Raw genomic sequence first — 14940 nt, 5'->3', positions numbered from 1 at the left:
GGTTGTCAAGCCTCTGCTTAAAGACCTCCAAAGAAGGAGACTCCACCACACTCCTTGGCAGCAAATTCCACTGTCAAACAGCTCTTACTGTCAGGAAGTTCTTCCTAATGTTTAGGTGGAATCTTCTTTCTTGTAGTTTGGAGCCATTGCTCCGTGTCCACTTCTCTGGAGCAGCAGAAAACAACATTTCTCCCTCCTCTATGTGACATCCTTTTATATATTTGAACATGGCTATCATATCATCCCTTAACCTCCTCTTTTCCAGGCTGAACATGCCCAGCTCCCTTAGCCATTCCTCATAAGGCATCGTTTCCAGGCCTTTGACTCCCTTCCCACTCTGCAAATCTGTGAACAGAGGATAATAAAAACAACACACACACACAATCATTGCTTTAATTGGCTGTAGACTGAGCAATTGTCCAAAGGCCTGGGAGAAGAGGGGCGTTTTCGCCAAGTGCTGAAAGATAGGCAATGGAGGCAAAGCCCCATTGGGGAGAATGTTCCACGAATTGGGAGCCACCACAGGAAAAGCCCCTTCTTGTGATTCAGGGATGGCAGGGTCCAGGTCAGTTCCTATGGGAAGGGGCGGTCCCATAACAGTTGGAGCTTCAGGGCCCCCACAACGCAGGTCCACCCCTGTCCCCACCCTAATGTGAAACCCTCTCATCCCTGCTTGCCGGAGCTGCGGCTTGTGGGAATGGGGGGTGCCCCAAGACGACGCGATGGGGAGCTGCAGGGAGCTTCATCTGCAAGGCCCAGCAGTGCAGAGTCAGGCCCTGTCTCCAGGAACATGTATAGGGGTTGCCAACTTCAAAAATAAAAATGGGACTGAGTGTATGACTTGCCACACAGAGAATCATAGAAGTGTAAATAACACAACTGGAGAGAGACCTGTTGGAATGTAATGTGAAAGTGCTGTCTAAAATGTATAAAATATCACTGGAATGGGAGACAAAGGATGAGCAAGTAAAATCCTCAATGATACATTTAGGCAATATATATTTTGTTGTTGTTGTTTAGTCGTTTAGTCGTGTCCGACTCTTCGTGACCCCATGGACCAGAGAACGCCAGGCACTCCTGTCCTCCACTGCCCCCCGCAGCTTGGTCAGACTCATGCTGGTAACCTCGAAAACACTGTCCAACCATCTCGTCCTCTGTCGCCCCCTTCTCCTTGTGCCCTCCATCTTTCCCAACATCAGGGTCTTCTCCAGGGAGTCTTCTCTTCTCATGAGGTGGCCAAAGTACTGGAGCCTCAGCTTCACAATCTGTCCTTCCAGTGAGCACTCAGGGCTGATTTCCTTCAGAATGGAGAGGTTTGATCTTCTTGCAGTCCATGGGACTCTCAAGAGTCTCCTCCAGCACCATAATTCAAAAGCATCAATTCTTCGGCGATCAGCCTTCTTTATGGTCCAGCTCTCACTTCCATACATCACTACTGGGAAAACCATAGCTTTAACTATACGGACCTTTGTTGGCAAGGTGATGTCTCTACTTCTCAAGATGCTGTCTAGGCCTGTCATTGCCCTTCTCCCAAGAAGCAGGCGTCTTTTAATTTCGTGGCTGCTGTCACCATCTGCAGTGATCATGGAGCCCAAGAAAGTAAAATCTCTCACTGCCTCCATTTCTTCCCCTTCTATTTGCCAGGAGGTGATGGGACCAGTAGCCATGATCTTCGTTTTTTTGATGTTGAGCTTCAGACCATATTTTGCACTCTCCTCTTTCACCCTCAATAAAAGCTTCTTTAATTCCTCCTCACTTTCTGCCATCAAGGTTGTGTCATCTGCATATCTGAGGTTGTTGATATTTCTTCCGGCAATCTTAATTCCGGCTAGGGATTCATCCAGCCCAGCCTTTCGCATGATGAATTCTGCATATAAGTTAAATAAGCAGGGAGACAAAATGCAGCCTTGTCGTACTCCTTTCCCAATTTTGAACCAGTCAGTTGTTCCATATCCAGTTCTAACTGTAGCTTCTTGTCCCACATAGAGATTTCTCAGGAGACAGATGAGGTGATCAGGCACTCCCATTTCTTTAAGAACTTGCCATAGTTTGCCATGGTCGACACAGTCAAAGGCTTTTGCATAGTCAATGAGCAATATATATTGGTCATAATATAGACATGAAACCATGGGAACGATTGTGGAATATGGATATAAAATTGACAGCATGCTATGGTTAAAGAGAAAATTATATAAAAATGTTATATCGATGGTATCTAACACTGAATAAATTGGCAAAAATGTATAAATCTAAATCAAATAAGTGTTGGAAATGTAAAAAGAAAGGTTATTTTTATCATATGTGGTGGTCTTGTAATAATGTTAAGGCTTACGGGAAATTATTTATACTGTAATGAAAAGGATGTTTAAAACAATGTTTGCAAAAAAAAACCCAAAAGCTTTTCTTTTGGGAATTATAGGGACAGAACTACCTAAACTGTATTGAAGCTTATTCATGTATGCTACTACAGTGGCAAGAATGTTACTTGCCCCAAAATGAAAAGCAGCAAAGGAGGAATGGATACAAAAATTTACAGAGTATGCAGAAATAGCAAAACTTACCGGAAAAATTAAGAAATAAAGATAACAAAACTTTTAATAAAAAGAATGGAAATGGATTATTGAATATTTACAGATATAATTCTAAACAGAGAAGAACATTGGCATTATTAGTGTAATAACCTACAGTTTTATAAGCGTATATATTTAAGTTAATTTGTTAACTTTGTGTTCAATATGTATTTTGTAGTTGACCTCCTTTGTAAAAAAAAATTTTGAAATCTTTATAATTTTTTAGTTTCCCGTTAATTATGTTGCTTTGTTTTATTGATGTTTTAATATTCTGTAAACCGCTTTCAGATTTTTCTTAAAAATATAAAGCGGTATAGAAATGAAATGAAATATGCAGAAGACGTTAAAAATAAATTTTAGGAACCGCAGAAAGAGGGAAGGAAGTCGAGTTTTGAAATGTAAAAATGACTGTAAAATGAGTGAAATGCATAAACCTGAAAAGCACAAATCATTTTTTAAAAGACGTGTAAACTTGGAAGCGGCTCGACGGGTCAGTTTCCCAACCTTGTGCCTCCAGCTGTTTTTGGACTACAATTCCCATCATCCCTTGCCACTGGTCTTGCTAGTCAGGGATGATGGGAGTTGTAGTTCAAAAACAGCTGGAGGCACAAGGTTGGGAAACATTGAATCTAGTCCAAACCCCCCAGCAATGCCCATCAACTTGGGGGGAGGGGCAACCCCACATATTTTATGGGGTCGCGGCAGAAAGTGTGTTTGCGCGACCGCTCTCCCGCCCGCTCGGAACGACATTTCCCAGCAGCCACCGCGCCCCGCCCCGCTCCCTTTCCTTCCTGCTCCACGCGGAGCCTCTTGGGAGTTGCAGTCTGAGGAGTTTCCGTTGGTGCTGTTGAAAGCTATGAGGAGGTAAGTGGGGGAGGGGTGTCTGGGGGGGGGGAGTTGCTGCGACCCCTGAGGGGAGTTTTGGGGCTGGATGAATCCCTAGCCGGAATTAAGATTGCCGGAAGAAATATCAACAACCTCAGATATGCAGATGACACAACCTTGATGGCAGAAAGTGAGGAGGAATTAAAGAACCTTTTATTGAGGGTGAAAGAGGAGAGTGCAAAATATGGTCTGAAGCTCAACATCAAAAAAACGAAGATCATGGCTACTGGTCCCATCAGCTCCTGGCAAATAGAAGGGGAAGAAATGGAGGCAGTGAGAGATTTTACTTTCTTGGGCTCCATGATCACTGCAGATGGTGACAGCAGCCACGAAATTAAAAGACGCCTGCTTCTTGGGAGAAGGGCAATGACAGGCCTAGACAGCATCTTGAGAAGTAGAGACATCACCTTGCCAACAAAGGTCCGTATAGTTAAAGCTATGGTTTTCCCAGTAGTGATGTATGGAAGTGAGAGCTGGACCATAAAGAAGGCTGATCGCCGAAGAATTGATGCTTTTGAATTCTGGTGCTGGAGGAGACTCTTGAGAGTCCCATGGACTGCAAGAAGATCAAACCTCTCCATTCTGAAGGAAATCAGCCCTGAGTGCTCACTGGAAGGACAGATCCTGAAGCTGAGGCTCCAGTACTTTGGCCACCTCATGAGAAGAGAAGACTCCCTGGAGAAGACCCTGATGTTGGGAAAGATGGAGGGCACAAGGAGAAGGGGGCGACAGAGGACGAGATGGTTGGATAGTGTTTTCGAGGTTACCAGCATGAGTTTGACCAAACTGCGGGAGGCAGTGGAAGACAGGAGTGCCTGGCCTTCTCTGGTCCATGGGGTCACGAAGAGTCGGACACGACTAAACGACTAAACAACAACAACAACATGTGGGGCGAGGGGGGTAGCCATCCCCCCCCACTGCCCTGCCTGCTTTCCACAGCGGCGTGTGGGTCTCCGGCGTCGCCTCCTTCTCCTCCCCGCGCCCCTTTGCTGCCCCCTTTACTTGGGGGTCAGGGTGGAAGAGGGTGGGGTGCAGCCCGACGGGGCCCTGTGGGGTTTGTGGGGTCCCCGAAAGGCGCAGCAGCATCCCGGCAGCTTCCGAGGCGAGGGAAAAAGGAGAAAGCCCGTTTTGGGGGGAAGGAAGCAGCCCCCCAAGTTCAAGGGTTCCCGCCCCAGAGAAGGTGGTCCTTAAATGGCCGGGCTTAAATGGCCAGCTGGCCTGGAGGCGCCGGCCTTGCAGCGTTTCCCAACCTTTGGTCTCCAGCTGTTTTGGGACTACAACTCCCATCATCCCTAGCTAGCAAGACCAGTGGCAAGGGATGATGGGAATTGTAGTCCAAAAACAGCTGGAGACCAAATGTTGGGATACACTGGGCTAGATCAGTGTTTCCCAACCTTGTGCCTCCAGCTGTTTTTGAACTACAACTCCCATCATCCCTGACTAGCAAGACCAGTGGCAAGGGATGATGGGAATTGTAGTCCAAAAACAGCTGGAGACCAAATGTTGGGATACACTGGGCTAGATCAGTGTTTCCCAACCTTGTGCCTCCAGCTGTTTTTGAACTACAACTCCCATCATCCCTGACTAGCAAGACCAGTGGTCAGGGATGATGGGAATTGTAGTCCAAAAACAGCTGGAGACCAAAGGTTGGGATACACTGGGCTAGATGACCCTCGGAGGTCCCTTCCAACTCGACTGTTCTGTGACTCCTGAAACCCAAAGGGGTCCATCATAGCAGTGCCCTGTCCTTCCTTGGAGTGGGGGAGGGGTGTGTGTGTATGTACCAGGGTAGATTTGATTTAAATCAAATCAATTTAAATCACTAATCAGTAAGATTTCATTTAAATCTTTTTTTTTTACAGAAAGATGTAGTATAATCTTAATATTTACTTCCTTTTTATACATTTTTATTAATTTTGTAACATATCGTTTCCAACAGTCATTTAACATAACTTCTTATCTTATACAATATTTTAGACTTCTGTCAACAACCTCTGAAGATTTTCCGTTCTTTATCACTTGTTCTGCATTTCTTAATTTCTCTATTACTTTTAGTTATCGTTAACTAATAATTCTCTTCATAGTCTTCCTTGCAATATTTCACACAATCCTCCTTACAGAACTTCTTGGAGTCCTACTAGTGTAATCTGTTTATTACAATTGCTTTTCAAATAGTTCAGATATTTAGTCCAGTCTTCTAATTATCTTTGGTCCCGCAGGTTCCGAATCCTTCCTGTTAATTTATCTAATTCTGCATAGTCCATTAATTTCATTTCTTCTTTCGTCGGTAGTTCTTCTTGCTTCCATTTTTGTGCCAATAATATTCTTGCTGCTGTTGTTAACATCCTCCCCAACAATACCAAGTAAAAATGCTTCTGGTTTTTTGGTAAATATATATTTCAGCATCTTTTTCATCTCATTAAAACAAATCCTTATTTCCTGATGAATAGTCTTTGAACTATAATGTAACTTAAATAGAAAGCTAGTTTAGAAAGATTTTTCCTTCAAAAGCATTTTATTTTTAAAATCTGATTTAAATTGGGGGGGGGGAATCCTGGTATGTGTGTGTGTTGTGGGATATATAGCTGTCAGTCAAGTCCAACATTCTGAGACAGAACTAACTGCCTCTATGTGGCAGGCAGTTTGGTCAGTTTGTCGGTCGCTGCAAGGAGTGTTAACTGGTAATTGCTTGGATACAGTCTTCTCATGACTCACTACTATCTAGTATATAGTTTATCTGTTATGTAACCTAAGCCTGCCTTCAGGAACAACTCTGTAAACCTGAATGAATCTGATAGTAAAGTAGTTTATGTTAATAATAATAATAATAATAATAATAATAATAATAATAATAATAATATATACCCCGCCCTCCCCGGCAAGAGCCGGGTTCAGGATGGCTAACACCAGTAAAATTACAATAAAAACATAATGGGAGGGGGGACAACAAACACCAATTTATTAAAATACGGGTTTAAGATACAATTTAAAATGCAGCCTCATGATCCAGATTCATGTGTGTTTTCTTTAAGAGGGACAGAAAGGGATTTTCAAGCAGGAAGTTACAGGTAGGTAGCCGTGTTGTTCTGCCGTAGTCGAAACAAAATAAAAAACTTGTTTGAGTCCTATCAATAATTATACCTTCCTGGTAGAAACAAACAAACAAATTTTTTTCCTTCCAGTAGCACCTTAGAGACCAACTAAGTTTGTTATTGGTATGAGCTTTCATGTGCAGTTATCTGAAGAAGTGTGCAGGTATCCGAAGAAGTGTTCTTTGGCCATTTTCTCACTTGTTGTATATAATTTTTATTTCATTTTCTGTTTTACAATTTAAAGTACTTATTTTTACATCCTTAAGATATCACTGACTTCCCTTCTTCTCTTTCCATGGTTCATTTTACATATCATAAATCCCTGCATATTTTACAAAAACTATACCATTCAGTATTCTATTATGACATCCATCAAAATTTATTTACCCTGTTGAATTTATCTAAATGCCAACGTTTTCAAATGTAAACAAATTTCACCCGTATATTCAATAAACATTTTCCAATCTTCTCTAAACATATGTTCTTCTTGTTCTCTTATTCTGTAAGTTAAGTCTGCAAGCTGCGCATATTTCATCAGTTTAAGTTGCCATTCTTCTTTGTTTGGGACCTCGCTCGTTTTCCATTTTGGGGCTAACAAAACATGGGCCGCCGTAGTGGTGTACATAAATAACATTATTGTTCTTTTTCGCTGGGAGGTGAATTAAAATTATTGATGAATGATTATCAAAGACAGATAAAAGAGGATTTACTTGACCTGATTATTATGTGGATAGGTTACAATAATATATAGAAGTCCACAGCAGAAATTGGTACTCGTACGGATGATGTGATGTGCAGGGAGAAAGGATGAAATGTTATTGCAAATATAAATATGTTTGATTTTATTGATTATTGAAATGAAAGTGGGAAAGCTAATGTCTCTGGAGCAGGAATGGAGGGGGAGAGGAACAGCTGGTGGGGTGGAAAGTCAGCTTTTAAATTTGTATTAAATTTGAATTAATTTGGTGACAATTTGTTTTATGGAAAATCAATTAAAAATGGTAAGAAAAATTGTTGTTGTTTATTTTAAAGAGGGGCAATCTGGCCTTTGTTGTAAATAAATAGTTGCTTTTATTTTAGTAGGCACACCTCATCCCCCAAAAAGTTTTTGAGTTTCTGCTGAAATGAGGCTGCATCTTAATGTTGTATTTTAATCTTGTTTTTAAGTTGTATTTCAATCAACTTGTTTTATATTTGGTGTTAGCCGCCCTGAGCCCGGTCTTGGCTGGGGAGGGCAGGGTATAAATAAAATTTATTGTTATTATTATTATCATTACTAGAGCCAAAGATGTTTACCTGAAAATCAATCACATTGTCCATCATTTGAAAAATAAGACTTGAGAACCGTCTTGCCCCCAAATGGCACTAGACGTTCTGTTTTGGCAAGTGTAGCCCTGAATTAAGGAGCTATTAGGCGCCAAGTATCCTATCTGAGTTCTAAGCTCCCTGCTTCTGACCTCTCCGCCTTCTGCAGGATCGACAGCAGACACAGCCGGGATGACATTCCCCTGGAGGACCAGGAGACGGAAGGGCAGAGGCAACTCAAGAGCCTCCTGCACCATCAGCTCGACACATCTGTCTCCATTGAGCAGTGAGTGTGGATCCTGCACAAGGGCAGAGTCAGGGTGGGAGGTGTCCCTGAATCATAGAATCATAGAGTTGGAAGAGACCACAAGGGCCATCGAGTCCAACCCCCTGCCAAGCAGGAAACACCATCAGAGCACTCCCGACATATGGTTGTCAAGCCTCTGCTTAAAGACCTCCAAAGAAGGAGACTCCACCACACTCCCTGGCAGCAAATTCCACTGTCAAACAGCTCTTACTGTCAGGAAGTTCTTCCTAATGTTTAGGGCTCCGTGTCCGCTTCTCTGGAGCAGCAGAAAACAACCTTTCTCCCTCCTCTAGGTGACATCCTTTTATATATTTGAACATGGCTATCATAGCACCCCTTAACCTCCTCTTCTCCAGGCTAAACATGCCCAGCTCCCTTAGCCGTTCCTCATAAGGCATCGTTTCCAGGCCTTTGACCATTTTGGTTGCCCTCCTCTGGACACGTTCCAGTTTGTCAGTGTCCTTCTTGAACTGTGGTGCCCAGAACTGGACACAGTACTCCAGGTGAGGTCTGACCAGAGCAGAATACAGTGGCACTATTATTTCCACTATTACTTGGCAGCAGGAAGCATTCTTGGTCCGTTGTCGCAGGAAGGTCGGAAGCACATTGCCTTGGGCAAGGGCCTTTCCCTGGGGGGCGAGAGGGGGGGACGCTGTGTGCCAGTGAGGGTCCTCTGCCATCGGGTCTTCTGAGAATCGTAGAATGGTAGAGTTGGAAAAGACACCAAGTGTCGTCTAGTCCAACCCCCTTCTCAGGATCCGATGGTGCAGGCTCTTTCCCGGAGGCTTGGCCTGCTGCCTCCCAGGGTAGCCCTCTTCTAACGCTGCTGTGTTGGCTCGCAGGTGTGTGTCCAAGCGCCGCTGCTTTGCGCCTGCAGCGCTCTACAAGCCCTTTGGAGAGGAAGCCGCTGGGACCTGCACCTTGCCTCAGTTCCAGGCGCTGCAGGAAAGCAACAAAGAGGCTGCCGCTCTTCGAGAGCTGGGCCTCTCAGACGCCGAGATTCAGTTCTGGAAGAGCCATGCCTTGGCAGATAAGGTGAATGAGGGGGCAGGGAGTCCTTCACTGTGTTCACTTCGCTGCCTAGTAAGGGCACTGCAGTCGGCTGGTGGAAGCCAGTTTGTTTTGCCACGGCCTGATAATGACCAGCTTGCTGTAACGCAGACTGGACCTTTTTATTGGTGGCACCAGTGCAGTGGTCTGCCTTCCATGCTGAAATATGTGAGGCCCAGGTGTCAGGCTTCAGGAAATCGGCTTCCTCTCTCCCCCCCCCCCCCCCCCCGGGCAGTAGATAAACAGAACAAAGGAAAAGGAGTCTTCTTCCCATTTAATAATAATAAATAATAAAATTTTATTGATATCCCACCCTCCCCAACCGAAGCTGGGCTCGGGGCGGCTAACAACAGTAAAATAATGCAGCATTCTAAAATCAATTCATTCTAAAATCAGTTCAGAATCAAATTAATGGCAACCATTGGGCTAGAATTCTGTGAGGATTACCAAAGGAGGAGGTCAGGCTGTGCCCTGGCCAAAGGCCTGGTGGAACAGCTCCGTCTTGCAGGCCCTGCAGAAAGATGTCAAGTCCCGAAGGGCCCTGGTCTCTTGGGACAGAGCGTTCCACCACATAGGGGCCAAAAAAGCCCTGGCTCTGGTTGAGGCCAGCCTAACCTCCCTGTGGCCCGGGACCTCCAAGATGTTTTTTGTTTGAAGACCGTAAGGTCCTCCGTGGGACATACCAGGAGAGGCGTTCCCGTAGGTACAAGGGTCCTAGGCCGTAAGGCTTTAAAGGTTAAAACCAGCACCTTGAACCTGATCCTGTACTCCACCAGGAGCCAGTGCAGCTGGTATAGCACTGGGTGAATGTGATGATCTTTAATGATCACAGTGAGAGAACAAAGAACCCATCTCTTAGGAATGGTGATGCTCCCAATGTAGAATTCCACCCCCTTACGTCCCTAGCCACCCATGTCACTTTTACATCTTGTAACCTGAACTTGTACCCTCTGTGCTTTCTTTTCTGCCACAGTCTCAGCCATTCTTGATCTTGGGGAGAGCGGATGAATGCTTTCCAGAGACAGTAAATCTGTTACCTCTATCTCAGTGTTTCTTCTCCTAGCTGTTCCCCATCCAGTATTTCCCAGCATCTGCCTTCTGAGCTATGTCCCTCTGCAAACCACTGTTCCAAATCTATACTTTCCTCCTGCTCCTGGGAAGATTCAGGATCCTGATCAGGAGGAGGGGGAGGCTCCCACCATTCCTCCTCAGTGCAGCCCTTCTCAGCACCAGGGGAGGGATCTCCTATGAGCTGGAGGAAGCTGAAGGGGTGGGGGACGAGGGGCAGGCACCTGACCCCTGTCTGTGGCTTCCTTCCAGAGTCCCGGCCTCGGGGCAGCCCCTGAAGCGATACAAGAGAGGATCGGGGCCATCGAGGAGAAGATGGCCGAGCGCCGGCGCATCCTTTCGCTACCCCAACGCTTTGCGGGCAGCAAGCAGCTGAGCAGGCGAGAGATGGAGATTGAGAGCTCTCTCTTCCAGGGCACGGACCGCCATGCCTTCCTAAGGGTTCTGTACCACCAAGGTGCATGGCTGGGGCCCCTGGAGTCCTTGTGGGTGGGTGTGGAAGGCAACGGGGGGAGGTGGCGGGGTGCTTCATTGCCTAACTTTCCTCGCAACGTGGCCTTCTGCAAATGTCTGTCACTGAGGGCTCTGTTGTTTCCCTTCTGGCCCAGATGAGGCTACACAGCAGGACCCCTTGTCACACCTCAGCACAAGTCTTGGCCGCCGGCCGGAGGGGCTTCCCTCGCCTCCCCAGAGTGACCCAGATTCCCCGTGCCCCGCGCCTTCCAGCAGCCCCCCAGCATCTCAGGGCGCAGATCCCCAGCCAACCCCAGCACCCGTGACAGTGACAGAGCCAGTGGAGTTTATCCCAGATGAGGAGATCCGCAGAAACCGCCTCTCAGAGGAGGAGATCCGCCAGATTTCCCGGTTTTCCTCCTACAGCCCTGGGCAACCAAGCGAGGTGAGTCTCTTCCCTCCCTGCCCCTGGGGCTCAGGAGCCTCCCTGCTTGCAAATGGAGGAGCAGCAAGGATGTTCTCTCCCACCACTTGGCGGTGGGGGAAACGGGACGAAAAGCTTGTTGGGGAGCCGTGCCAGGTTCCCGGCGCCAAGAACCCTTGTTCTAGAACCCTCAAGATCGGGGCAGATGTCCTAGGAAACGAATGAAGCTTAACCTTCAGGGCCTCAAATCCTGGAAGGGCCCCAGAAGTAACTTGGGTCCACCTTACTTACAAAAACCGGGTCCAGTTGACCCGAGTTGAGTCGCATGGCTCCAGTCAATTACCGTATTTTTCGCTCTATAACATGCACCAGACCATAACACGCACGTAGTTTTTAGAGGAGGAAAATAAGAAAAAAAATATTCTAAACGAAATAGTGGATATATGATTTTTGTGGTTCATGCTGTGGCTACAGACATGTGATCTGAGAGTGAGTTTGGAGTAGCCCAATGCAAAAATCCTGAGGATCCATGTGGATCCATGCTTTGTAACCATGGAGGAGGGAAGGAAGGGGAACCATGGATCCTCTGCTCATGACTGCAGCAGATCCCCCCCGCCACCCGCAGGCATTTGCTCCATAACACGCACAGACATTTCCTCTTACTTTCTAGGAGGAAAAAAGTGAGTGTTATGGTGCAAAAAATACGGTAATTTCATCAGTCTCCCTTTCGACAAACTCAAAGTTTGAGAGTCGGCAACAGAGAGGTTGTCAAGGGGGTCAGCTGGCCATTCTGCGGAAGAGCGCTTCCATTCATTTTGCAGCTTGTCTCCAGAAAATGACCTTCCCAGGAAGCTCACCAGACATGAAGATGTTGCTCAAAAACCAGGGGGGGGGGGGGCGATCACAGAATCGTAGAGTTGGAAGGAATCCCAAGGGTCACTTAGAGAAGGATCTGAAATATTTTCCCCAAAGCTCAAATTTGTTTTATTCTGGATTGTTTTATACCGTATTAGCCCGAATATAAGCCACACCTTTAAAAATCGGGGGGGGGGGGGAGAGAGAGACAATACCCAAATATAAGCCACTCACTTAAAATTCTGCAGGCACTCACACCCGTTCCATTTTACCGTCTATTTCAGCAGCGAAATCGTAAAAACCAAGTTTTGTAAGGTCGCAAATTTAAGCCGCACTTTGACTTTTCTCAGTCAGAATTTGGGAGGAAAGTGAGGCTTATATTCAGGTCAATACGGTATGCTGTTTTAATGTGTTGACACCCACTTAGATTTTTTTCCTTTAAAATATAATGTATAGAAATGGAATTAATAGTAACCATTATCATCTCTTCTTTGGTGATCACTCGTAGCCGAGTAAGATTGTCTTCCATAAACAGTTTTGACAGTGAGTCTGTAAGTGACTGTGGAAGTCAATTCTGGATCCAAACATCCTTCCACAGTGGGGACATAGGTTTCCGGGTGGGAGTTGATCACGGTGAGGGTTTGCCAAGTGTGCCTTCCTCTTAGCACATTTCTCCCTTTTGTCCTGAGTTCGAGCATATTCAAAGTCCATGACACCTTTGGTAAAGGCTGTTCTCCAATTGGAACGCTTGTAAGCCAGTGTTTCCCAGTTACATTTTTTTTAGATTTGCCTTGAGAGAGATGCTTTCCATTTTTACGTTTGGAATGCAGTAGTTGCTTTGGAAGATGATCATCAGGCATCTGCACAACATAACCAGTCCAATGAAGTTGATGTTGAAGAATCATTGCTTCAACACTGGTGATCTTTGCTTCTTCCATGAACTAGACATTCTGTGGTGGTGACGGCCACCTAGATTTAAGGTGTCATTTGGCGATTAGCTTATATATCTGAGTTTCCAACACTGCATTACTGTATGTGTTTTGGTGCTGAGCAGGTGCTATACTTGAAGAACCTCAGCCGCCGCGTCAACATGAAGGAGCTTCTGTCCTTGTTTGCGAGGTTTCAGGAGGAAGGAGGCCCCCGGATCCAATTCCGCCTGCTGAGCGGGCGCATGAGAGGACAAGCTTTCCTCACCTTTCCCAGTGAGTGTCCAGCCCTCCACGTCCCCCAGAGCCAAACGCTGGCCTTCCGATTGGGATGTGGGCGGGGAATGGAGTGCAGAGGCTCCAACGGTCTCTGGATGCCTCCCCAGGAGCTGAACCGCCAGAGCTGATACTGTGTCGCTCTTTGGTCTCAGGTATCTCAACAGCACAGGCAGCCCTGCAGCTGGCAAACGGCTTCATCCTGCTGGGGAAGCCCATGGTTATTGAGTACGGGAAGAAGAAGATGCCTTGACTCTGAGCCTTCATCCTGGAGTCTCCCCTGTGCTGCAGCAAAGTGGAAACAGCCAGAGGGGTTTCGCGTGGAAGAATTGTCACTTGCTGCCAGGGGCAGAGACCTGGGACTGTGATGGACAGCTGAGCTAGACCAGAGTGCCTCTGAATTCCACCAGCGGCTGGGAGTCTCTGTCTGTTTGGCTACCAAGACAGCTAGCCAGAGGGGGTGCATGCGTGGAGCATTTAGGGAGGGGGAATAAAAGGAGCCATTTCTAAGAGAGTGGGCAAATAGTTTGAGAGAGAGAGTTGGTTCTGGTCTGCGTGTAGCATCCACTCTGAGAAAAGTATCTACAGCTAGAGAAAGGAGTCTCTGAGTTTAGACTGAAATACAGTGTGTACTCTCTCGGGAGAGTATTCAGAGAGGAGTTAACTGGGGGGCTGAGTTTGAGCCAGGAGAAGTAGGAGCTGTGAGGATACAGTCTACTTGGGTCTCATTTCGGTTAGGAGGGACGTGATCTTCTAGGAAGAGAAGAATCCCAAACCAGATAAGAAGGTCTGTTATATTGCTAGAAATACCTCAGGAGTGGGATTCATAAAAGGTTGGAAAGTGGCACGTTATTTAAGAACTAGAGAATTCACCTATGCAGCAACTCAGCTAAGGAACTGAAGTGAAATTACTGGAAATAATCATAATTTATACCCCACCCTCCCCGACCAAATATAAATTACAATACAGCGTAATTTGGGGGGGCATGGCATCCTATTGCACATGTGAGGTGTATGGTGGGCAGGGACGGATGCTTCTAAAAGAAATGGGTTTGTGGGAAGACAGATGGATAGATTTATGGGAAGACAGATGTGAGGCTGGTTATCCCACAGGATAAATATGCTGAAAGAAGCTGAGGATTTACCATCTAATCTAGAAAACTGTAACATCTAACTGAAGAGTAGTTACTTAAAAGAAGCTGTGCATTTACTACCTTGTTTAGAAGCCTGTAACATCCATTCGATTTAGTGTAATTATTAATGCTAACTGTTTGCCGAAGGAACTTTATCTCCTAATGCGTCCTTTGTTTCATCAACTTTGTCCTGTAAAATAAATCTTTCTTATTTCTTCAACTTCTGCCTGGGTCTCCAGGGATCTAAGGTAAGGTCAAGGTAGGTAAAGGAACCCTGGATGGTTAAGTCCAGTCAAAGGCGACTATGGGGTTGTGGCGCTCATCTCGCTTTCAGGCTGAGGGAGCCTGCGTTTGTCCGCAGACGCCTTTCTGGGTCGTGTGGCCAGCATGACTAAACCGCTTCTGGTACCCCAGACCTTCTGATCGGCAAACCCAAGAGGCTCAGTGGAAGGCAGCTATGCGCACCACTATACCACCAACGCAACCCAAGAGGCTCAGTGGTTTAGGCCACAGCGCCACCCACGTCCCAAGGACATAGCTGTCAACTTACAGATTTAAAAATAAGGGACCAGTAGCCTTGAAAATAAGGGACCAGC

General features: G+C 46.1%; 2 protein-coding genes across 2 annotated transcripts in view; one reads left to right on the top strand and one right to left on the bottom strand.

Moving 5' to 3' along the window:
- LOC307208582 (uncharacterized protein) overlaps positions 1–14940 on the bottom strand; it is a 91367-nt gene that overhangs the window by 26534 nt on the left and 49893 nt on the right. The gene's annotated exons all lie outside the window — the stretch shown is intronic.
- Positions 3353–14564, top strand: RBM41 (RNA binding motif protein 41). The gene is made up of 7 exons (XM_079963895.1): positions 3353–3434; positions 8022–8138; positions 9002–9194; positions 10530–10734; positions 10886–11175; positions 13064–13211; positions 13367–14564. The coding sequence occupies exons 1-7, from the start codon at positions 3427–3429 to the stop codon at positions 13462–13464; spliced, it is 1059 nt and encodes a 352-aa protein (XP_079820021.1). The 5' UTR covers positions 3353–3426; the 3' UTR covers positions 13465–14564.

The sequence above is a fragment of the Podarcis cretensis genome (assembly GCF_951804945.1).
Source record: "Podarcis cretensis genome assembly, chromosome: 2".
Lineage (NCBI taxonomy): Eukaryota > Metazoa > Chordata > Lepidosauria > Squamata > Lacertidae > Podarcis > Podarcis cretensis.
Note: the sequence above shows the minus strand (reverse complement) of the source record. Positions and strands in the feature narration are given on the sequence as shown.

Bases quoted from the DNA above. Each gene is read 5' to 3' on its own strand.
- RBM41 (XM_079963895.1), top strand. The intron at 9,195-10,529 runs GTGAATGAGGGG...GCTTCCTTCCAG, and splicing joins GCCATGCCTTGGCAGATAAG to AGTCCCGGCCTCGGGGCAGC. The intron at 11,176-13,063 runs GTGAGTCTCTTC...GGTGCTGAGCAG, and splicing joins GCCCTGGGCAACCAAGCGAG to GTGCTATACTTGAAGAACCT.